This window comes from Megalops cyprinoides, chromosome 25 (assembly GCF_013368585.1).
Source record: "Megalops cyprinoides isolate fMegCyp1 chromosome 25, fMegCyp1.pri, whole genome shotgun sequence".
NCBI classification, from domain to species: Eukaryota; Metazoa; Chordata; class Actinopteri; order Elopiformes; family Megalopidae; genus Megalops; species Megalops cyprinoides.
In genome coordinates, this window is record NC_050607.1 from 14,804,031 (window position 1) to 14,828,916 (window position 24,886).

General features: G+C 48.6%; 1 protein-coding gene across 1 annotated transcript in view; it reads right to left on the reverse strand.

Moving 5' to 3' along the window:
* Positions 1 to 350: 350 nt before the first annotated feature.
* LOC118771983 (protein O-mannosyl-transferase TMTC1-like) overlaps positions 351 to 24,886 on the reverse strand; it is a 90,573-nt gene continuing 66,037 nt past the window's right edge. The window contains exons 9-19 of the mRNA XM_036520193.1: positions 18,566 to 18,733; positions 17,221 to 17,334; positions 11,922 to 12,065; positions 9,669 to 9,777; positions 7,527 to 7,629; positions 7,044 to 7,179; positions 6,477 to 6,621; positions 4,440 to 4,577; positions 2,407 to 2,529; positions 960 to 1,037; positions 351 to 560 (exon numbers count right to left, since the gene is read on the reverse strand). Of these exons, the coding sequence (XP_036376086.1) occupies positions 438 to 560; positions 960 to 1,037; positions 2,407 to 2,529; positions 4,440 to 4,577; positions 6,477 to 6,621; positions 7,044 to 7,179; positions 7,527 to 7,629; positions 9,669 to 9,777; positions 11,922 to 12,065; positions 17,221 to 17,334; positions 18,566 to 18,733 (1,381 nt within the window). The 3' untranslated portion in view covers positions 351 to 437. The remainder of the gene's footprint in view (positions 561 to 959; positions 1,038 to 2,406; positions 2,530 to 4,439; positions 4,578 to 6,476; positions 6,622 to 7,043; positions 7,180 to 7,526; positions 7,630 to 9,668; positions 9,778 to 11,921; positions 12,066 to 17,220; positions 17,335 to 18,565; positions 18,734 to 24,886) is intronic.

The window sequence follows — 24,886 nt, forward strand, 5'->3', positions numbered from 1 at the left end:
CTCCCCTTTGCGCTGCACTTTAATTTGTCTCTTGGTCTGCGGTCGGCTTGGATACGAGAGCAGTTTGAGGTGAAAGGGCTCGTGCACACACCTTAGCCTTGGTGCCCTCCCTTCAAGATAACCGAATTAAACAGTGAGGGGGATCCTACGAAGATGAGATCAGGTCAGCATAACGGTATTTCCTTCCCGAGCTCAGTGCTGAGCTGGGGTGGTTTTTAAGGACGCATACAAAAGCAGACGGTCTGACATTTAAAGCTTTCCCGGGGCTAATGGAAGAACGCTTCCTGCTTCGTTGCAGTGTCCCTTAATTGGGTCTCCTCCCCCCCCAGCACGGTCCCGCCGACGGGGCACAGGACCACGGGGCTCCCCCCGACTCCCCTCGGGGGGTTTGCGGCGACACCCCCTCCTCGCACACCCGGCCCCCTCCGGGCGTGCCTCTACGCCCCGTTCCGCCTCTTCTCCAGACGGTCCAGCTTGGCCAGGTTCTCCTTCAGCAGTTTGGAGCCAGGCGACAACTGCAACGCCCTCTGGTAGTACTGCCGTGCCAGGGCGTAGTCTCCCTGGGAAACCGGGACCGGAACCGAAAACCCAGTCAGATAAGCAGTTACAGAAACAAGAACTGCAGACCCAGTTACCTCAGTGGTTAAGGAACAGAACACTGGACGAGAATTCAATTGGTCGGTTGAAGGTGGCAAAATACTTCGAACCAAAACCACGGACAGGCTAAATATTAGAGCATTCACTGAGTGAACAGATTGTGGCAAGGACTAGTGCTACTAAGATCCTTGAAAGGTACCACATAAATACAATCCATTATTATTATTATTACTATTATTATTATTGTAAGTAGTAGTAGTAGTTATTGCATGGGGGTAAAAGATACTCCTCCTGGATTACACACAGTTCACACATGATGAGAGAATATATGCTCAGCTTTACATGTCTTTATTTATATTCACCTTGATGTGTTGTATTCCTCCCATGTTCATCCAGGCCTGTGATTGGTCAGGGTTGAGCTCCACTGCCAGCTTGTAGCTCTGAGGGAGAGACACCACAAAGACGCTTTAGAGCAAGAGAGAAACAGTCTTGTGCTCAAAAAGGTCTCGGAGACACAGAAGTTTACTCATTGTAGTACCAAACTTGGACACAGGGTGGCTCCAAAACCCTGCTAAACCTTGTGACTATGGCCTTTTATGAACTATGACCACCCTGTCACCTCGCTTCCAAGGACATATGCCATGAACGCCTGCACAATCGAAGACACACATCTGCGACCTTGTATTAAACGACTCTACCATGGAAAAACAAATAGACAATAAAGGGTGTGATATCTTTGACCAAACTCTTACCTGTGTGATGCAAGATGACCTTTCAAAGGCTTTCACAAGCATGCATTACCCAAACAAATTCAGGAACCCTGGAACCAGGCCAAAGCCCCTGAAAGCCAGTATGCTTGTTTATCTCTGAAGGAAACTCATAGTATAAACTCTTGTGCACAGCACTGCCCTGCTGGCTTCCTCTCTGAGGAGACAGTTTAATTCCCTCCTTTTTTAGCACACAAAGGAATATAGAAGGAAAGAGTTTATAGCAGTCTACTAGAGACAGGTTATCTCTCCCTACAAATGTGGCTTGGGGAGACTGCAGTATTTATTTACCTATGAAGATACTAAAGGATATTACAGTATGTGTTACCCAACATCCACTGCCACTTCAGTCCCACTTCCTGTTCTGTCCTCCAGCTGCTTACTCTGTATTTGTTTATGCCTCTGGACATTTTTGAGAACATTTTAAAAAATGAAACAAAACAAATTTGTTCATATTATTTCTTGGGTACTTCCACACCTCTCAGAAACTGTTAAAATGTTAAAATGGACTTGTTCACACCACTGATGAAGAACCGAGAAAAAAAAAGAGACTTTGAGGTTACGACGGGTGATGAAATATTAAGGGTACTGTGCAGAGAGCACCATACAGCCCACACAAAAATATGTACGTTTTTCCCAGCATGCCAGTGCAACCTTTATAATGTTGCTGGAGACAGAGAGGTGACCCAGTTAGCGTGCTGAAATCAGATGAGAGAAAGAGGTGCTTACTTCCGATCCACCATTGATACAGTGGTCAGAGAAGATAGTCACAGGAGAGAAAAGGGTACACAAAGAGAGAGAGATAGAGAGAAAGGAAGACAGGTGGGATACAAGATAGAGAGAGAGACAGAGGCAAGACAGAGGGAGCTAAGTGGAAGGAGTGAGTCCGGAGAGAGTTACAGCAGCTATGAGATTAGAGAGGAGGGAGGGAGTGAGTTACAGAGAAAGGGGTAGGGGTAAAGGGGGACGGAGGGAATGGGGTACAGAGAGAGTGGACAGAGAAAGGGGAGACGGGGTATAGAAAGGACAGTGGGGTGCCCACCTCAAAGGCGCTGTCCAGCTGGTTCATCTCCCTCAGTTGGTTCCCCTTGGAGAAGTGCAGCTCCGCCCTCACGCCTACATCACTGGGCTTCTGCTGCAGGGCCTTCTCCAGTGCATCCAGGGCCTGGCACACCACAGGAACACTGTCACTAACACACAGACACACACAGACACACACACACACACACACACACACACACACACACACACACACTACACTCCTCCAGCACTGCAGTGTGTAGTCTTTATACTCCCCCAACACTGGAGTGTGCTCTCTCTACACCAGTGCAGCAGCTCGTCTTAGAAGGACCGCTCCCAGCAGAGCCAATCCTCACACAGCTTTCAGCACTTGAAGCTCAGAGTGAGAGAGAGGATTTTTACCACTTCATCATGCTCTCCCAGGCCCGTGGTTAAGCCCTAATGATTTAGAGTGAATCTTAAACTCAGCATTAAAATATCAGCCCCCACCCCCCTTTTGCAATTCCTCTATAACCTTGTTTAATTTACCCACTGACAGCTGAAAGAGTCCCGGCAGGTCTCCCGCTTCAGTTTGGGGGGGAAAGGGGGGGGAGACAGGAACTACAAAGTAATTAATTTTAACTGTTCCCAAGCCTTCTCCTCCTCGGGTGATGGAAAGGCAATCAATCCCCAGGAAAAAAGACTTATTTCGTGAGAGCTACATTAGGGGAAGATTCGGCATAATGGCTCCAGAGGCCCCGAAACCCCTCCTTCCGCCAGTGAGAGAATCAGGGGACAAACTACAGGAAAAACCAAGGAAATGTGGCTTTAACATGCCCTGATGCGTGCTCTATATTTCACCTTGAAAAAGGACTCAGTCGGAACTACATGTCTGTGTGTTTTAGCAAAGCAGGCTTTTTTGAGCAGTAATTAAGCAGAGGGAAACGGCTCCCCTGCCTGGCCCCTGAGAGGCACAAGCCTAGAAGAGAATGAGGGAGAGAGGAGTCTGAGGAGAAGGGGATGCAGGAAAGGGGCATCTTTCAGATTTCCCCGTTCTAACTGCACAGCTCTGACAATCCTCAGCGCTGCCTTTCCACACTAGAAAGTAGAGAGTAAGTCAGAATTGCTTTTTTCCCCCCTGACACAGCCCTGTTTTTTTGCAATCAGTGGCCGTGCAGCAGGTTCATCTCACCACAACAGCCTGCTGAGGTGAGGTGAATGCAGTCCTCCTGTACTCTCACACATGGCCGACAGCTATTCCTCGCATTAAAAGTCGCACAGCGCACCACAGTCGAGCGGGAGGGTAGGCGCTATTCCACTGACGTCATCAGAGGAAATCGCAGGTGCCTGAGAGGGGCGAGACAAGGAAGCCCAGGGCGACCTGCCCAGGGCGACCTGCCCACCCTTATACCCTACAGGACAACGGCAAGCTGTTTTGCCACTGTCCCGGTCGCAGTCAGCAAAAGAGGGGGGCTCAGCCTGTGATCAAATCTGACACCTTGCGGACAGAGATGCTTGGGAATTCTTTTCCTAAACCTCCGCTCTGGAGAGGAATCGGCAGGGGTGTTGAGAACGGCACCTCGTCAGGTGCTCCGGAGAGCCTGGGGTACCCGAAGAACGATGCTGTCAACGGCATCAAGCCCGTGTGCGAATTTTGGCACGCGCCTGCCGATTTTCAACAGCGATAACGACAAATACATAGCAACACTTGCAAGGTGCAATTAAAAGAGCGAAAGCGGGGCCGAAACAGTAAAGCTTGGTGTGAGCCAGCCACATTCATTAAATTACATTTTTTTTATTTAGCAGATGCTCTTATCCTGAGAGACTTACATAAGTCACAATTTTTACACATTATCCATTTATACAGCTGGATTTTTACTGAAACAATTCTGGCTTAAGTACCTTGACCAAGCGTACAGCAGCAGTGCCCCGGTGGGGAATCAAACCAGCAACCTTTCGGTTACAAGACCTGCTCTTTACCACTATACTACACTGCCACCATGTTCTCCTCCCTTTCTCCACAGGGGAACATGCAGGCTGGGTCTGATTCTCGGATGGGTCTGGCGGCTTGCCTACCTCACTGTGGCTCCCGCGCTTGCTATAGATGGCGGACAGGAGCCGGTAGCACTCGATGCACCCGGCGTTCTTCGCCACGATCCCGAAGGTCATCTTCTCCGCCTCCTTGGTCCGGCCGGCCATGGCGAGCACCTGGGCCTGGCGGCGGGAAAGAAGGGTTCAGAGCGGGTGTCAAACTTCACGCAACTCCCCCCGAGGGCCGGTGCGTGCGCTCTGGCTTCCGTTCCAGCCAATTACCCTCGCCTAATTGGTCCGACGAGTTAATTAGCTCCACGCTCTACACCGCTGCGCTTTTTTTCCCAAACACACCGCAGCGTTAAGAGTAGGCCCAATCCTCAGCTGTAATATATCATTCGATCAAAAACTGCCAAACCTTTGAGGTAATTAAGTTACGAAATTAAGATCGGTGGCTGGAGCGAAAAACAACTCGCGCACCAGCCATTCAGGAGCTCAGAGGGACACCTCTCATTTAGAGGGAGACAGACCGAGGAGAGACTGTGGCCAGCTGGTCTATCCGTGCGTCTCTGGGTGTCCGCACGACTCCTCACAAGGTGGTACTTCGGTTGTTTCTGTGATCCAATCAAAATGCCCGCTAGCCCGGAGGTAATGAGCGAGTGAGCCAATCGGGTGACAGCAGCAGGAGCTGTCATCGGCCTCAGTGTGCTGCTACAGGCTACAGCTCCAGACTGAGACACAGGTATGAGTCTGTATGGATTCAGAGTCCTTTGGGGGGGAAGAGGGCCAACACATTAGAGGCCCCCCTGTTTTGTACAGGTGCCTCAGATATTGACTGATGTATTATACTGGCTGTGCTGAACTGGCATCTTGTAAAGGGGAAATACTTGTATGTCATGCTGTTTCACGCCACAGAAATGAGCTCAGTCTGAAGGCATCTATGTTTGCATACAGCCCCGCTGACATTACTCACTTCAGTGGTCAGAGCCAAAAATCTGTCAAAAAGCAATGTTGATCGATGCTGAGCTCCGTCACTGCTAAATTGTGTACAGCACTATTTTTCAGTTTCATAAGATGAGGGAAGCAGGCACATTGCTTAAATGCTCAGAAGTTAGAGTCAGGATACATACCTTTCAGTTCCATAATCAAAACAAGACCTCTTAAAAACTTGGCTTGACAGATTAGTGAACAACAAATGCAAAACGCGCTCGCTGTAATACCTCAGGATCGGTTCGTTACTATGCAACGTCCCTCACCGAAGGCCTCTAACATTCCTCTCAGACTGCCGGACTGGCCTTACCCCCGCTGTAGCGCTGAAGTTCATAAAACATAACACAATAAGGGCCACAGGCTCTCGTCCGAAGACGACGCTAAGGGGACACATGGCTGTCTGCATACTGAGTGGAGGCACAGCGGTGTTGTCTCTGTTAGAGCAGTTTTAATGCTCCATTTGTCACTGTCGGGGACCTGAGCCCAGCCGCAGTAAAGACCTGGACTCAGTCCAGAGCCTGGACTCGAGATTTACTCCGCCCCAAATCAGAGCAGACAGTGATCCGAAACAGACCCTAAGAGCTGGAATGGAAAATTAAAGGTGCGTTTAATATAAACTACTTACCTTCTGTAAACAGTGTAACTCTAGCCTGATTTAGGTCAGTGTATAATAGTGTATATTCTTTAAAGGGCAGTGTTCCAGACTGAACCAGACTGGAGGTAGAGTTAAACATATTCTTTAAAGGGCATAATCCCAGCCTGATTTGGTTGTAAATAGTGTATGTTCTCTAAGAGGTAATGTTCCAGACTGATTTGGAGGTAGAGTCATACTTATTCTCTTAAAGGCAGAATTACCCCCTGATCTGTTTTTAAATACTATATATTATCTAAAAGGACTGATTTGGAGGTAGGGTTAAATGTATTTTCTAAAAGGCAGAATTACTCCCTGATCAGGACTCAAATACTGTATGTTTTCTAAAAGGTAGAGTTCCAGACTGATCTGGAGGTAGAACAGGAGTCTGACGCAGGGTTCTTGGTTCTGTGTCGGTTTATTGGTGCTCGGGTTGCGTTGTCCCCGCACCAGTCCCTCACCAGAGCCAGCCAGATGTCGGCGCTGTCGGGCTGGAGGGCGGCGGCCTCGCGGTACACCTGGAGGGCCTCCTCATAGCGCCCCGTGTTGTAGTAGAGCGCCCCCAGAGGCGTCAGGATCTCCACCTTCCGCGCTACCTGCAGGGCCCTGGGGCACAGGTCAGGGGTCAGGAGTCAGGGGTTAGGACGGGGTCAAATACAGTAGTCGCTTCCTGTTCACGTCGCTTCATATTCATCTTTAGTGTTAGACTGCAGCGGATACAATTCCATGAGCCACACATTCAAACACATTGCAGCGGCTGAGTGGGTTAATTCCTCAGGTGGCTCGCTCTGTCCCAAACCATTATTGTTCATAAGTAGTTTTAGCATGTGGGTCAGAGTCTGAGTTCAAGCCTTGAAAATCCTATTGTGTGTTGCCCTAATCCTACAGAGTTCCACTGCACCCTAGCCTGTCCTTTAGGGTGTTTCTGGAAGGGGCTCCTGGGAAGCCAGTGCCACTGTCTCCATGTTTTGTGTGACGGAGTGCACTGGGGCACTCCAACGGTCAGCCAATCAGAGCAGGCGCCTCACCTCTTGTACCATGCCTCCGCCTCCTTGTTGTCGTTGGAGGACCGCAGCAGCCGGCCCAGGTTCACCATGGCGACGTAGTGGGTGGGTTTGAGGCGCACGGCATGCTGGTAGTGGATGGCTGCCCTTTCTGCATCCCCTGCATGGGCGAATTCATAATAATACTAATAATCATCCTCATCAACATCATCATCATCACCATCATCATCACCTTCATTTGTACAAAAAGAAACCCACACACATACTTAAGCAAGAGTAAGAGACACAATTAAGCTTTTAATAAATGTCAAAATTAAGAAAAAAATAAGGCAATCAAACAAAAGATAATAAAAACTTATAATGAAGCAATGCATGTACAATACACAAAACTAAATGGATCTAGTGCTTTAATGACAGTTACTCATACACATAGTACACACTGAGTGAAGTGGCCAGTAATCTGTATCAGTGATGGTCATACACACACTCTGGATTCATAGAACTGACCTGTGTCCACCAGGAAAACCCCATAATTATTGTGCAGATCTGAGCTGTCTGGACAGCTCTCAATGCCTTGCAGGTAGATGTCATTGGCTTCAGTGAGCCGCTTCTGTGAGTATGAGGGGAGAGAGAGGGACAGAGAGGGAGAGAGGGAGAGAGGGAGAGAGAGGGAGAGAGAGGGACAGAGAGGGAGAGAGGGAGAGAGAGGGAGAGAGAGGGACAGAGAGGGAGAGAGGGAGAGAGAGGGAGAGAGAGAGAAGCGCAAGGGTTAATAACCACATAGCAGGTTGTGTGGGAGGATAGCAAGCTCAAACAGATGTAGAAATAAGCAGGACATTATCACAGAGCAAGGGTGACTTGAAAGTGAAAGATACACAGATCCACTAACAGTCAATAAAACTTTCCTTCAGATTCATGAAACTGATTTCCTTTGTGAGGAAACCAAACTCTAGGCCTGGTTGTGAAAATGAATGTGAGATCTGCCAGGGGTCTGATATACCACAAAACCAGTCCAGGCTGGTTCGGGAGGAGCTACCTGAAACTAGGTAATGGGGAGTACAGATGCATCTGCAATGACAGGGTTTAATTACCTGACCCCGCATGAGCACAGGACACAATTATGACTGTCGTTCCCATGAAATATCCACAAACACATGAGCAGTGAGAGAGAGGGGGGGGGGGGGGAGATTGGGGGGGGTGAGCAGGAATTCTCACAGATAAGATCAATCTCGCACCCATTATTCTGCTACTGAAGGAAACCACTCCATCACGCTTTAAACTCTGCCTTTGTTTACTGCATTGCCAAACACTAAACTTTCTCCAAAAAGAAAGAACCTAAAAATGAGGCTGCAAGAGTAAAAACAACAACAGAAAATTGCACATGATGCAGTACGCCTTTATTAAGAAGACGCCTCTTAGCTGTCTTTACACTCCTGTAAGTAAAACTGCACTTTGAACAACTAAAATGCATATTTCACACTTCAGTCAAATGCCCTGACACATATTTTCCTATTTGACTCATCTTACCTACTTATACCGGGTTGAAATCCAGCTAAAGCAGCTGTGAGAGTCTCTTTTATCTGCGCAGCTGTGCTACCTGGGTACCCCTGCATAATGAATGTGCTTGAAATATGATCTGGTGGTCTATTTGAAGAGCTCCGGCTCGGCCTATAAAGGAAGTTCTTCATTTATTAGCCTCTGCTTCATTATAGCTCTTCTGATGACTCAACCGAAGCTTTTCAACGTGCTGTTGAGCTGTAAACGTGGTGTAATAAAATGAATAAATTAACAAAAACTGAGGTGAGTCTGTGGTCATCTTGATGTAACCTCCGAAACTGGCTCTAATTTATGGTAATGAAGATGCACGGGCCGAAGGCTGAACACAGCAGGCCGAAACAGCAAACTTCCATTCCCGATGGCAAGATTAACCGCCATAGAGCTAGAGCTTTTAATTGAATTTTGGGTGTGTGGTGCCGCGGAGTGGAGGTGCTCTCTGATCGCTGAGGTCGAGAGAGGGAGAGAAGAGGGGAGGAGATCTGAGAAGAGGAGAGCAGGGGAGGTGAGGGGAGGAGACTTGTGACGTTTAAAAGCTCCGTATTTAACGTGTGTTATAAATTTGCATATTTCTCAGAGAAAAGCATAAAGAAAAAGAAAACAAAACAGAAAACTGCAGAGTACAAGCAGAGAAAAGAAAACAAAACTACTTTTTCAGAAGACAGAAACCCAGAAAAGACATTACTAAACCCCTTATAAAAGTTGTACCAGGTTTTCCAAGTCTCATCAATCTGACGAAGTACATCCTTTGAGGGGAGAGGAGAGGAGAGGAGAGGAGTTTCCTCACAGTTACACAGCACTGTAATGGCTCTGGCATTATGGTCTCACCCACAGAGCTGGGCAAGGCCAGTGAGCATTAGACCACATACTCTGTCAAGCACTGAGTGAACAGCCCACCACTACAAGGCCTTTGCTGCTGTGCACCTTACAGCCCGCTTGATATGTGGATTCTATAGGAGCAGTTCAATTAATGTTCTCTGTATCAGCGCATGACCCACACAGAGTTGAACCCACGCCCTCCAAGAAGGCGCCGCTCCTCAACAGCTATTCTTCCACCCTGAGTGAGAAATTGGTCTGAAGTGGGAGGGGCCTCACCTGCTCGGCAAATAGGGAGGCCAGGCTGGAGTAGGCGTCGGCAAAGTGCGGGCCAAACTGAATGGAGTCTCTCAGCATCCGCTCTGCTTCTTCCTCCTTCCCCTGGGACCTGAGAGTGCAGAGGGGAACATACCTTTCAGCAAAAACACAGGAACTACGCGATACACTCTCCACCAATCACAATTGTGGGGGGAGGGGCTTCAACCAGTGAAGAGAATTTACTATCAGATCACCTGGATATACCAACCCACAGGACTTTCAAGATAAACTCCTATTCTCTCCTATTCTATCCTATACTCCCATTTTGAGAACAAATATACAAACACATGACTTGAACAGAGCAATAAAACGCTGCTGCATCAGAAGACAAAAGAGGAAGGAGTGAAAAAGTGAGAGGTGAAAGAGTGATGGGCTGAAAGAATGAGGAGGTGAAACAGTGAGAGATGAAAGAATGAGCGAAGGTGAAAGTGAGAGGATGACAACTGAACTGTCACCACTGCACAGAACTGACTGAGGAACGATCCCTACACAAGACACACCCTCAGTGCAGTTTGTGTGTCATCTTCTCCTTACTATAACACTGAGTTATAGTACACTCATAGCACTTATAAACTTATAGCACACTCATGTTCCTGCTGTGTTTCAGAGAGAGAATTCTGTCATCCGAGTGAGAGAATGGGGCTGTATGCACATAAGTTCCTTTCAGCTGGAGAGACACACACACACACACAGAGCCAGTGTCTGCTAAAAAGGCCAGCTAAAAGAAATGCAGGGGCACAGCGGCCATATACCAGCTAAAGATAGATTTCCACTATTGACATGAAACCTTTTCCCATTAACAATTTACAGGTTGTTTTAACATCATACGTTTAGACGTACACGCTGTGAACTGGCAGGGAAACATTCTCAGGCTACTGGCATTTATTTCTTCGTGACCATTTCAGAATACATGCGGAGTCTCTCCGGGGAGAAAACTGGTCTTATTTAAAGATGACATTCGGTATGTGGAGCTGATGAGACTGTAACCCAACCCCACCTGCTTCTGCAAGCTGCAGCCTAACTGCAAGCGGAAGGTGAGGGCGCGATGGGGAGAAGAGGAAGACTGAGGTGAGGAGGGAAAGCCAACGCCCCCTCCGCTGGCGTACTGGCAGTCAGCGCTGGGCACGACACACTGTAACAGGCCCGTAGCTGCAGCTCACGGTGTCAGGTTTCCCACTGCCAGTAATCGTGATGACATCACAATTGCCACTCTCTCATTGGTCAAAGCTGAAGAGAGAAGGAGGGGCCCCGGCAGGGAAGTGGAAATCATATAAAGCAAAGCTTATAAATGGGGGAGGCGGTACCCATATGGTAGCCACATGCTCTGCTTGCAGCGGTGGAATCATCGCATGCTTGTGCTGGGAAATTGGATACCTTCAATTTCAAAAGCTCATTTCGTCCCCCTGTCAACGGAACTGAAGTACAGTAATTCAGCATGTATGGCTCTATCGACTGGCTGGATCCGCTATTAGGCAGATGCATTGGGAGGCCGAGTCCTCACGGGTCATTGAATGGGGGCTCTGTGCCTGCTGCCACGCCTGATCTCTCCGGGTAAGCAGGAATTCAAGTAGGAAGCAGCGTTGGAGTGGCGGAGGTTCCGAAGCCTGGGATCTTCCCAGCGTGATGTTGGCTCGCTGCCCCCCGCTTTGGGGCCCCCGCGTTCTGTCGCTGTGTTGAGCGCTGCGCCCGTAATGATGTTCCGTCCGCCGTGGCCCGCTGCTTGAACGGGCAGGTCAGGAGGGTGGGGGAACGAATGCGAGCGAAAGACGGATGAGCTGTAGCGTGACCTGCCGAGTACAAGGCCTCCTCTTGAGACGGCCGTGCAGGACCTGAGCGCAGCTGGCTGTTGCTGTTCTGAGGTCGGTTGGCATCGCTGTCAGAGGGCGGCTCTCAGCTGGGAGATGGTGCTGTGGTGACACTGCAGGAGTGTGGGGCTCTTTCACTGTCACTCTCACAGACACGTAAGTGGCAGGGACATGTGCTCTCCAGGACAGACAGACTGACATGCCACTTGGTGTCAGCGCCTCTGTGCTGATGCAGAGGCTACTCCCCTCTCTAACCTGGGGGAGCCATGGCCAGAGGAGTTAATCAGCTCCCCTGACCATTCAAATCAGTGTGTGAGTGTATGTGTGTGTGTGTGTGTGTGTGTGTGTGAGTGTAAGAGTGTGTATATATACGTGTATATGTGCATAGTGCGTGAGTTTTTATACCTACTTGAGCAGGTTACCCAGATTGAAGAGGGCTCTGTTGTGCTGGGGATTGATCTCCAGGGCCTTCCTGTAGTAGCGCTCGGCCTCCTCCGGGTGGCGCGTCAGGGTGCCCAGGTTATTCACAGCGCTGGCGTGGCGTGGGTACAGCCTGGACCAGAGCGGGGAGCGTGAGAGACAGGGAGAGAGCGGGAGGAGAGAGGGGAGAGAGGGAGAGAGGGAGAGAGTGGTAGGAGAGAGGGGAGAGAGGGAGAGAGTGGGAGGAGAGAGGGGAGAGAGGGAGAGAGTGGGAGGAGAGAGGGGAGAGGAGAGAGGGGAGAGAGGGAGAGAGTGGGAGGAGAGAGGGGAGAGAGGGAGAGAGTGGGAGGAGAGAGGGGAGAGGAGAGAGGGGAGAGAGGGAGAGAGTGGGAGGAGAGAGGGGAGAGGAGAGAGGGGAGAGAGGGAGAGAGTGGGAGCGGGAGAAGAAAGAGAGCAGAGGGAGAGGGAGAGAGGGAGACAGAGAGAGAGAGAAGAGAGTACAACAGAGGAGAGAGAGTTAGAGGCAAAGGGGAGATGGGAGGCAGAGGAGAGGAGAAAACAGGAGAGGAGAGAGTGAGCAGACGTGAGGGGCGAGTGAGAGACTCCCCCAAACTTGCAGCGCGGCTCCCCCTCGCCCCGTCTCCATGGCAACCCATCCCTTCAGCAGATCCGCGCACAGTCCCTTCAGCAGCAGAAGTTGGTACTCTTTCCGCCACCTTTCACCTTTACCTCCAGCTGAGCCTGCCCACCCGTCAGAAACCCCTCTGGCCCTAGTGTCTCTACAGCGCGAGGCTTAATGCAGAACAGCTGCCACTTGCACCGTATCGATCAAACAGCTGTTTCTGGCCAGAGAAGCCTCTTAAGGCAGGGGACTCAGACAAATGGCTGAGATGAGCGTGGAATACTAATTCCTTCAGACCATCCATTAGAAAATGAACAAAAGTGAGATTTAATTAAACTCCAGGGTTGCGCGCGATTTCTTAAAAAAAAAAAAAAAAAGAGGAGGAAAAATCAACTGCACTCAACCCATTTAAAGGCAGGCAATTACTGTCAGAGCAAATGCATGCTGGAGCAGGATAAGAGTAACATTTTTCTCCTGGCAGAGGGAAAGGCAGGGATTGCTGGAGGAGCTCATCTGTGCCGACTCAGACTGCTCTGTATGGGAGAGCTATATACATGTGAAGCAGCCCTCCTATAATCCAGTCATTGCAGACAGGGAATAACATGAACTGCACTACCAAGTGTGTGTGTGTGTGTGCGTGTGTGTGTGTGTATATGTATGTGTGTAGGTGTATGTATGTGTGTTTGTGTGTGCATGTGTGTAGGTATGCTTGTGTGCATACGTGCGTGCGTATGTGCATGTGTGTGTGTGTGTGTGTGTGTATATGTATGTGTGTAGGTATGCTTGTGTGCATACGTGCGTGCGTATGTGCATATGTGTGTGTGTGTGTGTGTGTGTATGCTCCGCATGTCACAGAGTTCCAGGGTATCTGGTCCTCTTTGCCTGAATGGAGGGAGGCAGACAGAGGCGGGACACCGGTGAGAGACCTGGCCCTCCGACTCTCCACATCCGCACCCTCCTAACCTGTGGCCCTGACCTGTCTGTATGAATGCATCCTTTATGCTTTACCTTTTATGCTATCACAAGAGCACTTCTGCCCATCGAGCGGAGAGGAACGCAGCAGGAAGAAACACACCAGCAAAACGGATGAAACGACAAACATATCATATCCCCTGCATCTCACTTCAGCCAATACCTGTTCTGCTACACTGCCAATGAGAGAGGGGGATGTGAGCATGGGGGGGGACGACTGTTTCTCTGAGTCTTCATCTCAGTGTCAGTGTGCATCATGTCACCCCAGGGTGACCCCGAGTGTGTGAGTGTAGCTGCGTGTAAGGAGAACTGGAGCGTCCTCTTACATCGGCAGCCCGAGGCCACAAGAGAGCGCCGGACACCCCCTTAATTACCCTGTCCGAGGCAGGAGACACTCAACCGGGAGGAGGGAGAGAGTGAGACAGAGCGAGAGGGAGAGAGACAGAGAGTGACGCGTCTCCTGGGGATAACATCCAGAGGACGCCGGGGGAGTGGGAGGACTAATGGGTCCCTGGTTCCATTAAGAGTAGTAGCTTGAATCCTTTCCAAAGCGGTCGCCGAGATGAACTGTTACGGGTGAGCTCAGACCAAGAGAGGGACGGTACCTGCCTGAGAATATGCAGTTAAACCTGGAGCCTGTCTTATGGAGGTGCATGTACAAAGCAGCTTTGTGATGCTATTACATTTTACTCCTTTAATGGCTGTCAAAATGCTATGTGGATCAGAGTAAAAGGCTCTCTTGGCCTGCACCCAACTGGCTGATGTTTTATTCTCTTTATATGCTGTTGCCTGGCCAAATTGTCCAAAAGTACTGTGTGTCTTTTAATTTTTATGCAGACTGCAACTGTACTTGTCTGTCAAGCCTGGTGATATTTGTTCTTCAAGAATGTCTTAGCAATGTAAAAAAATTGGCTCGCTCAGAATTTTGTCCAACTAAATTCAGATAAAACTGAAGTTTTGCTACTTGGCTACCAGTTGCTTTTAGGATATGTTTAACATTTTATTGGTTTCTTTTAAGGGACGACATGGACTGGCCTCTGAGTACATCTCTGGAGCTACGCTCCATCTGCCACAATAGGCCTTCGGATCTCCAGAAAAGAGTTTTCTTTGAGTCCCTACAACCCACTTAAAACAAAGAGAGATCAAGCTTTCTCTGCTCCATGTTATGGAACAACACAGTGTCAAGGCTGCACAGACATTAAATCCCTTTTAAAAAGTCATCTCTTTAAACTTGCTTCTTATTTTTTGCAACTATTTTGGGTTTATTCCTAACATTTATTTGTGACCAGCTTTACTTGTTCTGTTCCCATTGCTCACCGTAGTGACTTGTGTTTTATTTTGTCTATTTTGTTTTATGTGTATTTTTCACTGTCAACTTTTGATATATATTATCTAGAATGTGCTTTGCACACCTGTATGGGAAATATTAAATAAATTATTATCAATTATTATTACGTGATTAAATATAGATCAGCCACATCCAAATCTATGTATTTTCAACAGGGTTACAGTCCACTAGGTAATAGCCAGCTTTGACGTTTGACCCTAAGCCCTCAGCCAATGGAAATGATTTGATTGTTCATCTCAGAGCAATAAAGACTGCATGCTTGCTGCTGCTGACTTCACGGTTCAGAGGTGCCCTCTCTAAGGATACTGGTGTGCAATATTGATTTCAGCTGCAGTGTAATGGTACCTAGCTGTTTCCGTGAGCGGTTGTCAAGCAACCAAAAGCTGCACTGAACACAGAGCTGTTTGGCCTTGTGTGTGCAAGCCATGTGTTTTGTTTTCCAGCCTATGTTTGTGTGTGCATCTGTGCGTGTCTAAGCATGTGTGTGTGTGTGTGTGTGTGTGTGTGTGTGTGTGTGTGTGTATGCGTGCATGAGTTTGTGTGGGTTTGCAAGCATGCACGCGCGAGTATGCCCGAGAATAGAGTTTCTTGCCGGCCACACTCATCAAATATTTAACGCCGGCTTTATTCCATAAATAAATTAATGCTCACCGCTCATCTTATTTGCAGCCATGCTGAGCGGCAGCAATAAAAGCAGAAAAATACTCTTTACGTCTTTATGGCTTTAATCAGTTAACAGTTCCTTACTCTTTAGGTGAATTCATTAAGAAAGACAAGAAAACGCATGTAGATTTACTACGGTCTACAAACCCAAACATCCGAGCAGGCACAATGAAGAAACCAGATGGCTCGCAGGCCTCGTGGTCCTAAGAGGCATCTTGACAACTTCAAAAATTACACGGGATTCTAGCTTGAACCCATCCCCTCACAGAAACCCTTGACCGCTTCGTGAAGGGTTTTCAGTCACGGCTAGAAACCCAGACATGAGCGAGAGCTCGGGGGATGTTCATTATCAGTTTTCGGTTGTGAATTCAACTTGATCCTCTAAAAGATCTTGATCTTTTCCTCAAGCATTTGATGATGGTTTAAACCTGCGCCCTGTGCTTGTGGCCTCTTTACGCCATGGTTACTGCCCACTAGAGCTTCCTAGTGGAGGACTGTGGGTAGTGTAAACACATGATGTGCACTGATGTCCCTCCTTGAATGCAAAGTGAGTGACAAGGAACCGGAACGAAAGAGACAGGGAGAGAGAGAGAGACACACACACACACACACACACACACACACACACACACACACAAACAGTTAGAGCTGGAGAGACAGAACACGAGGAAGGAAGGAAGGGGGAGACTGACAGAGAGAGAGCGAGAGAGAGAGAATGAGAGCGAGAGAGAGAGTGAGAGAGAGAGAGAGAGAATGAGAAACCAAGAGGATGAGTGATAAACAGGAAGTCTCGGCAGTCCGGTGAGCATGTTGGTGGGGGGGGGGGGGTGATTTGCATTGTGCTCGGGGTCCTGATGGGTGGGTTTGGGTGGCCTCCGTCAAAGCCCGTGTCAGCTCTCTCACGCTGCACAATAGCGCCATGCGGTTCTAATACAGTCCCCTGACACACACTCGCTGGCTCCAGCTGTCAGGGGCGCCGCGGCCCTGGCACCGCATCACACACCCCGGCCCTATTACCAGCCACTTCACTGTTTGGGAGGGTTGCTATGGAAACCTGGACAGCGCCACCGAGCGCCACCCTACCCGGTTACAGCGCAATTCTGGAGTGGGGAGGCCTTTTCCGAAATCTCACACAGCAACGACTCCACATGAGGATAAGACCCCATTCCTGTGTAAGCTCACACACACACACACACACACACACACACACAAACACACACAAACACACACAAACACACACAAACACACACCAAAAACGCTCTGGGAGTTTCTGTTAGTCAACACGGGCCGAAAACCACTCTCTACACTGTCTCACAGAACACAGGAGCGTGCTCTCCTAAACAGCTTTGCGGCGAGAAACACAAACTGACAAGCAGAGGAATTCGAATGTCAGGTGATCAAGAGCCAAAGACAAAGTTCAGACAAACAAAACTGCGTGCGCTAAATGTGTTTGTCTTGAACGTGGGAGTTCGTGCTGAATACGTGTTTTGGTTGGAAGCAGGTGGCCGTATTGCGTAGTCTTGTGGGAAAAGGCCTTGCGTAACTGAGGCCGTGAGTTTGAGCCGTTGGCACTGTGGCAGTTACACAGGCTCTCCCCTTTGTCATGGTGGGACTCCATCCCCTGTCATCTCAGAACGTTAGAGTTTGTGTTGCGCACGCTCTGATAACCCCAGTCAGGCTCACCTCAGCGCCGTTTTGTAGTGATGAATGGCCTCTTGGTTGCGGCCTCGATCTTTCAGGAAGTTGGCGTAGTTGTAGTGTACCTTGGCATTGTGAGGCATGGTCTGGATGCCAGATCTAGGCAGAGATAGAAGAAGAAAAGAGAGAGAGAAAGAAACAGAGAGAGTGAGAGAATGAGGGAAAGAGAGAGAGAGAAAGGGGTGGGGAGGGACCACAGAAACGTATTTAATGTCAGCCAAGTGTGACAAAAACACAAACACACACACAGGCCAAGCGGCGCGAGCTTTCAAACACGAGACACAAAGGCGACAAAGAGAAAGAGGGAGAGAGAGAAACGGTCAAGTAATGTTAATCAGCTCTTTTCCATCGCTTCTTCTGTTGCTTTTGACAAAAATGATGAAAACACTTGAGCAGGGAAACAATGAATGAAAGAAAGAATGGAGGAACAAGAAAAAAAAAAACAATCTCTAGTCAAGGAAGAGAACTGGGGCCACAATAAACCAACTTGATTAAAGTGGTAATCTGAGAATACAACTAGGGCTCCAATAAACTAACTTGATTTGAGTGGTAATCTGAAAAAAGAACTAGGGCCCCAGTAAACTAACTTGATTAAAATGGTAATCTGATAAGAGAACCAGGGCTACAATCAAAAAGACAAAAAAGGTAATCTGAGGTAAAAGGAAAAAAAATATTGACACAACAAAAATAAAGCTGTGAGATGCAGCTCCTCCAGGAAAACTTTCAGGCTGCAAACTTTTCTGCTCCGTGGGCAGCGGAGAGGTGAGGTGGACGGATAAATAGATCGATAGACAATATGAGGCCGAGACGGAGGCAGAGCTGAGGACCGCTGTGGAGGAGAGCAGAGACGCTGCCGTATCGTTCATCGCCGTTCGAGTGCTGTGACGTATCGTGTCTGCTCAGATTAATGAGAGAGTCCTGCTTCCCAGCGTTCATGGCGTAGTAAAGCAGCTCAGTGTAAAGGCGTGCGCATTCAGAAATCACTTTGCCAAACCGTGGAAGAGTAATGAGGAGAGATCCAGCAGCCAACGACCGCAGAGAACCTTTCAAATGCTGCATACAGACACTGGATACGTTGATGTTCTCTTAATCACATCTTTACTTGCATTCTCATTTCATTCATTAATTCTTTCTTTCTCTCTCTCTCACACTCTCACACACACACACACAAACACACACAGAGGAACATAATTTCCCATCCCTCTCCCTACCTCCCCCACCCTCTCAACCTCATACAAATGTGCGTACAAACCCAGTCATGCTCACTCACTCACACACACACACACACACACACACACGCACACACACACACATACACACACTGCCTCACCTGAAGAGCGCCTCTCGGGAGAGCCAGATCTCATTCTGCTGGACGGTCTTCCAGGAGAAGAGCAGCAGCAGCAGCAGCATGGAGACAGTGAGGGCCGTGGCCCCCCACCTCCCCACCAGAGAGCACAGCCTGTTCAGCCCGTGGACCACCAGGATGCAGTACCCCATGCTGAGAGAGAGGGGGCGATAGAGTAACGATTAGTGCTGAGCTCCTGTTGAACTGAATCAATATATGGACTGCCATGACGCAGTACCCTACACTGAGACAGAGGGATGATAGAGTAATGATTATTACTGAACCATTCTAGCACAGAATCAAACTACACATCACCACGATGTAGTACGTCATACAGAAAGAGAGGGGGTGACAGAGCTACGAATGAGCTACTGTTGTACTGAATCAATCTGAGGAACCCCAAGATGCAATAACCCACACGGACATACACAGACAGAGAGACAGTGGGCCAGCTGGACTACTGATTGAAGACCTCACATTAAACTACCATGACTGTCTCTGAGGCAGAGCTGGGACTTCCTGAGCCACATGAATGAGGAGTCTCTTCATTGACTGGCCTGGACAGCTCCTTTAAAGCTCCAGATGTTTTCATTTCCCTTCTTCTCTGGCACACTACGAGTGCTGATCTTACAGTGAGAGTACGGAGCACGCTTCAGATAGACCCTCACGAACCCGAAACAGTGCCGCTCCACTTAATCACCTCACCCCGTATTGTGAGTAACTGAAGGCTGAACGAATGGGGCTCTGTCCTCCGCAGGACTGACTCGACCGCCTCTCTCTGCTTCTCTAAATCCCGGTGGGAACATTGCAAAATGGCAGAACTGGCCCAGTTCCTCAGGATGAAAAGTGCATTAGCTCCAGCCCCCACACCTTCTGTAGGAAGTTACATCCAGACGTTACCCTGGGAACTACACCCTCAGGTGAGTCCTAAACACCCTGAATGTGTCTTTTAGGGGACGTTGCCAGTTTGAGTTAGGATCCCCTGCCACCGGCTGATTTCTTTTTACATCCTCGTGTCTTTGGCTGCATTGCTTTCACACGCATCAGATGAAGTTACTCAACAGAAACCTACAAAAACAGTCTGGCACCTTTGCTATAATCTTCGCAATAATGCTAAAACTGTTCAACGAAACACAGTCTCTTTGCTCTGATTATAATTAAGTGCACAGAAAAGTTTAAGGCCAAAACATTAGGTAACATTACACTGATAACAGCCTTGAACTGGTTTTTTGACTGTTTTTTTCTTGTTTAACAAGCTTGCCAGCTTAAGCAGGAATCAGCTACCAGCCTTGTCTTAACTGGTAAGATTGTTGATAAGGAAAATGGTCAAAAACCAGACTGTTTTCAGGCTGTTATCAGTCTAGAGGTGAGTTCTCTACCTGTCTTGTTTATTCCTTAGGCCCGGGCTGCCAATGGCTCTTACACTAACACCAAAGGCAATGACATGTCTCCTTATAGACCCTGGCCTCCAGCACAGGCCTCAGTCTAAGGGCACTCCAGCGCTCTTCGAGGTAATCGCCTCTCCCTGGCTTTCATTCATATCGCCAAGCACCAAACAACTGCTGTGTCTATGAGAGCCCTTCTCGCATTTCACTCAAGAGCCCTCACGAGCTGACAGCGGATCACGGTGGGGGTTTTTCGTCAGAGTGGGGAAAAAATGTGTCCCTATACTGCTCCTGGGAGACATGGGTTCAGCTGACGCCCTGCCCCCCCCCCCCCAACCACCACCCGAACAATGTCATAAAACTGTCCACACACAAGTGATGAACATTAATAGTTAAAGGTGAATTAGAGGGAATATATTGCTCCGTTAAGTCCTGCTTGTTTGCAACGCCTCTCAGCGCTTTACAGCCATTTGAAAACCCCTCTGAAACACTGAAGGCTCATGCCATAAGGCTCTAAAACTTCTCCCTGTCCCCGAGAAAAGAGAAGCAAGCAGCAGCCCCGCCCCCTCCTTCCCATCAACAAGGAGCTGTTGGACGGGATTCGCGCGCGGCGCCGGGGGCTGAGAGTGGGCGGAACCCCGTGGCTCTCTTTAACGAGGCAGAGCGAAACGAGGGGAATAATGACCCTCCTCTGACGACCCTCGGCCGGCCCCCGTCCCGACTGCTAATGAGGCCGGCGTGCCCCTGAATAGCGCGTCCCGTCGCCCTGACAGCTTCTGAATAGCTAACGGAGTTTCTAAAGAGTGTCCATCAGTGTGTTAACACAGAGTTTTTCAGGAGCGCCACTTGGTCTAACAGTGTGAGTCTCATCATCCATCAGGGTGTTAACACGGTGTTTTTAAAGAGCAACTCTTGGTTTATTGACTGTGTGTCTGAGGCGTGTCACTCAATATTTCAGAACATTGAGTGTGTTTTTGTGGAAGGAAGAATTTCCTTCCACCTGCGTCAGCTCCCCCTCCCCCCCACACACACACACACACACACACACACACAAACACACACAGAGATCCGCTAATCAAAAACCTGCACTGTTTCTCTGGCAACAACAACGGAAAACACAGCAGCGGTCCTGCGTGTGTAAAAGAACGAAAGTTTAATTTAATACAACTTTGAGCCGCACAAATCTATCGATGGATTAAAGGGGCAACACAATATAAACATCAAGGCTGGAAGATGCAAACCCTGCCAAACTGGCCCCGTCGTTCCAAAGGCGGTTAATCTGATTGGGCAATCATGTGACGGCTGTGGTCAGAGCCTGGCCGTTCAAATGGAGGTAGATTTAGGTCCCGTCTCCCCTGCGAGAGAGCTGGATCGCCCAAAAAGTAAGATGGGCAGAGTCCAAGCGGGAGAAACACGAGACGCCCTCCCTCAAAAGCTATTACATTTATCGTTTGTTTTACTGGCATGGTGTGTTGCCTGGGTTCTGATCCAATCGGGGACTCGGTCCAAGAAGCAGGGTTTGACCCCATCCATATCACGGAAAGTTTATCTTACTGAATCCCCCTGACAATCATCAATCAACATCTCTTAGGGCTTAAAAAAACAAAAAATTCGCAATTAAATATGTAGACAGATAGATGGACAAAAGCCTTGCCTACAATCTTGCCTGTTTCTCTGTGACTCCATCTGCCTGCTATGAGATTTCAGGCCTCTCTGCCTTCAGCTCAGCCCGGGGTGAAGTAACCAGAGATCTGGTGGATGTCTGATCCACATCTCTATCTGACAGGCTGAGCAGTGTAAAATAATATGGTCTGGAGGACATCACATCCGCCCTGCTACCCGCTTGACCCGCATGCAGACTGTGCTGTTGTATGTTTGTGTGAGAGAGCCTAACTCTGTCTGTCTCCACAGGGGATAGTTTGTTTAAAATGCTGGGCCCAGCAGGCTGTGTCTTGTGCGGCTACCACAATGCGAGGTTTCTTTGATGGGTTCTGCAGGCAGGTTCCTGACCTGGGGGTCATGGACAAGGGTGAGGGGAAAACGGAACTTCACTGCAGCCTTCCAGTGTTGTGCTGTGAAGGAGACAGCCCATCAGCCAATCTGGTGGCTGAGGAAAGCTGGTGATGGAGACCAATTTGAAAGCAGGATCAGTCTTAGTGGAGGGGTAACTGCAGGCATACATGCCGTATCCTCCCTGGTGAACCACAAAGTAAGTGTTCACTGCATCTGTAGTGTCTATGTCTTTACAAAGCAAAACCTCTTCCCTTTTTGATGTGCCTAACCTCCTCTTTACCTTCCCTTTTCCACTGCAATATTGAGGAAAGCACCTGAGATTACTTTTTGCATCTTTCATGATTTGTTTCTCAAAAGACCTTTCGGCCTCCCTTATTTCTTTTTCAACGTCGGCACGTATTTCACAATAAGCTGCCTTATTACTCTCTGGGCTGTCCTCTGTATATTTTGCATTATCTCCTCGTCAGTATTCTCGTTCGGCCGCGGTGGAAACCGCTTATTCAACTTATTTCCCCTTACTTACGGAATGAATTTATTCTGCAGGTTGAGAGCAATTTCGTCAAATCTGCATCTGTTTTCATTCACATTCCTGCAGAACGTTCTAGAAGTGTAACCCAGCCGACGCTGCTTAGATCTCCTCTCATCATGTTAAAATCACCCAGCCTAAAAATAAAAGAAAACTTAGATTTGGAGGATATAGCTCTGACTTTGCAGTACACCTCAAATGTGACTATGTCGTGGGCATAGTACATCGGTCTCCATCAGCACTGCAAATTCTATTAGGCTTATTACGAAACAGCAAGCCAAGGCGTGAATTGCCTCAAGTAAGAGAGGTAACATATTGTGTTAAAAAAAAAACAATCAATTACAACACCTATAAAAATGCTGCTCAAATTGTGTATGCCACAACATATTTTTCTACTTAGCAGAGGGGAAATTAAGGTCACCCGCTGCTCATGGTTCTCCTTCTTGACAGGTTTTTTTGATATTGTCATGGAGCATAGTGTTATGATCTGATCCTGATGGCCAATAACATGCTCCTATATTTAGGCCCGTTTCATTTTCCCCCAGTAATCTAAACTATATACCCTTGCTGGGATTTTGGAAATGGGTTCCTGTAGTTTCTTGTACATTAAGGCTACAGGAGCTACCATACCTTCTCTATTGATTGCTCTGTCTGAACAGCTCATACCAAACAATGTTGCATTCATTCCTAACCTCTGTATTCAGCCATACCTCTGTAATACCCACTGTCAAAGGCCCCATTTACCACAAGGACCTCTAACTCTAACAAACACTTCTTATTTTCTCCCTCTATGGTTCAAAATGACTGATTGATACTCAAACCTCAGTTTTCCAGCCTTAGTTTTGATATTGAGGTCGAGCTCCCGGGGTTCCTGATAACTGCTGCTTTTCCAATCACTGTCAAGGACTCAGAACTCACCGCCATCCACAGCCCTGGCCTTGGCCTTAATGGCACATCGAGAGCTTCCAATGGCGGCATTACCTCATGGAAACAGGCCTTTCAAAGAGCCCAGCGAAACTCACGCAATGGACCGTGTGGTCATCGTGCGCTAAAACAGGGTCAGAAGCAGCCAGTATCAGATACGTGCCTGGTTTTCCCTCCATAAAGGAAGAGAAATTCCCTCCTCTGTTGACCGTAAATCAGTTTAATATCTGCAAGCAATTCGATCGCACTCTGTGTGAGGGAGGGAGGAAGAGAGAGAGAGACTGAAAAAAGCATTACATTTAATGAGCGATTTGTGCAAGCTGGTCTCATCCATCGTATTTCTGTTACGGGGTTTTATAGATATCTCGCTGCTTTCGTACACCCATTATGTCTACATATGGGCGTGATGAAGCCTTCTGTGGAGCTGATGGAGAGGTTGAGGGCGCTGTCTTTCTCCAGGGTCGGAGAGAGAGCTCTTTAATCAGAGAGGGTGTGTGTGTGATATAATTACTCAGACAGTTCAGATCCATTCTCACACACGAGGGCAACTGGGAATTGTGTATGAGCAATGTCTTCACACACACACACACACACACACACACACAGAAGAACAAGGCATGGTCTACAGCCCAAACACAGACACAGCTTTGGGTTGCTCTGTAATGGAGGGGATGGGCTGCCTCTGTCCACTTTCCACAGGATATTTAAGAAAAGACTCCCTTCCTTGAGACCTTGCAGTGTCCCAGCCAGCCCTTAGAGCCTCCGAAAACAGAGGAGTCTTGCTTTCATCTCCCGCCCCCCCCCCCCCCCCGAATTGGACATACTCCCACGGCGACATCACACAGCTGCTTTAGTCTGAGCAGCTGGTTGGCTGAATATAAACAGAGCTGTGTCATTCCTTCCACACCATCTTCCCACACTCTCCACTCCACCTTCTCTCTCTCACTCTCTCAGTGAGAGGGCCTGAAGAGCCACTTTCACACACACTCGCACACACGCACGTGCACACACACACACGCGCACGCACGCACGTGCAGGCACACACACACACACACGCACACACACACATACACACACACACACACACACACACACACACACATACACACACACACACACACACATGCACACGCACACACACACACACACACACACACACACACACACACACACAGACACGCGCACATATGCACACTGTGGCTGATTCTGACACCTGGCTAATTCCGGTGGCATGTTTCTGGAACTAACGCATCATTATGGTGCTTTTCAGAGCCCGAATGGCAGAACACCGAACACGCAGTTTCCAGAAACATGTGAGCAGGCCATTAGCGCCAAGGAAAGTCCAATTTGCGCCCACCGCGTTCACAGCTCCATCAACGCACAATGGAGCAGAGCACGAATGTGAGAGACAGAGAAACAGAAAAGCGAGGTGGAGGCAGCTAAATAAAACCCGCTGAT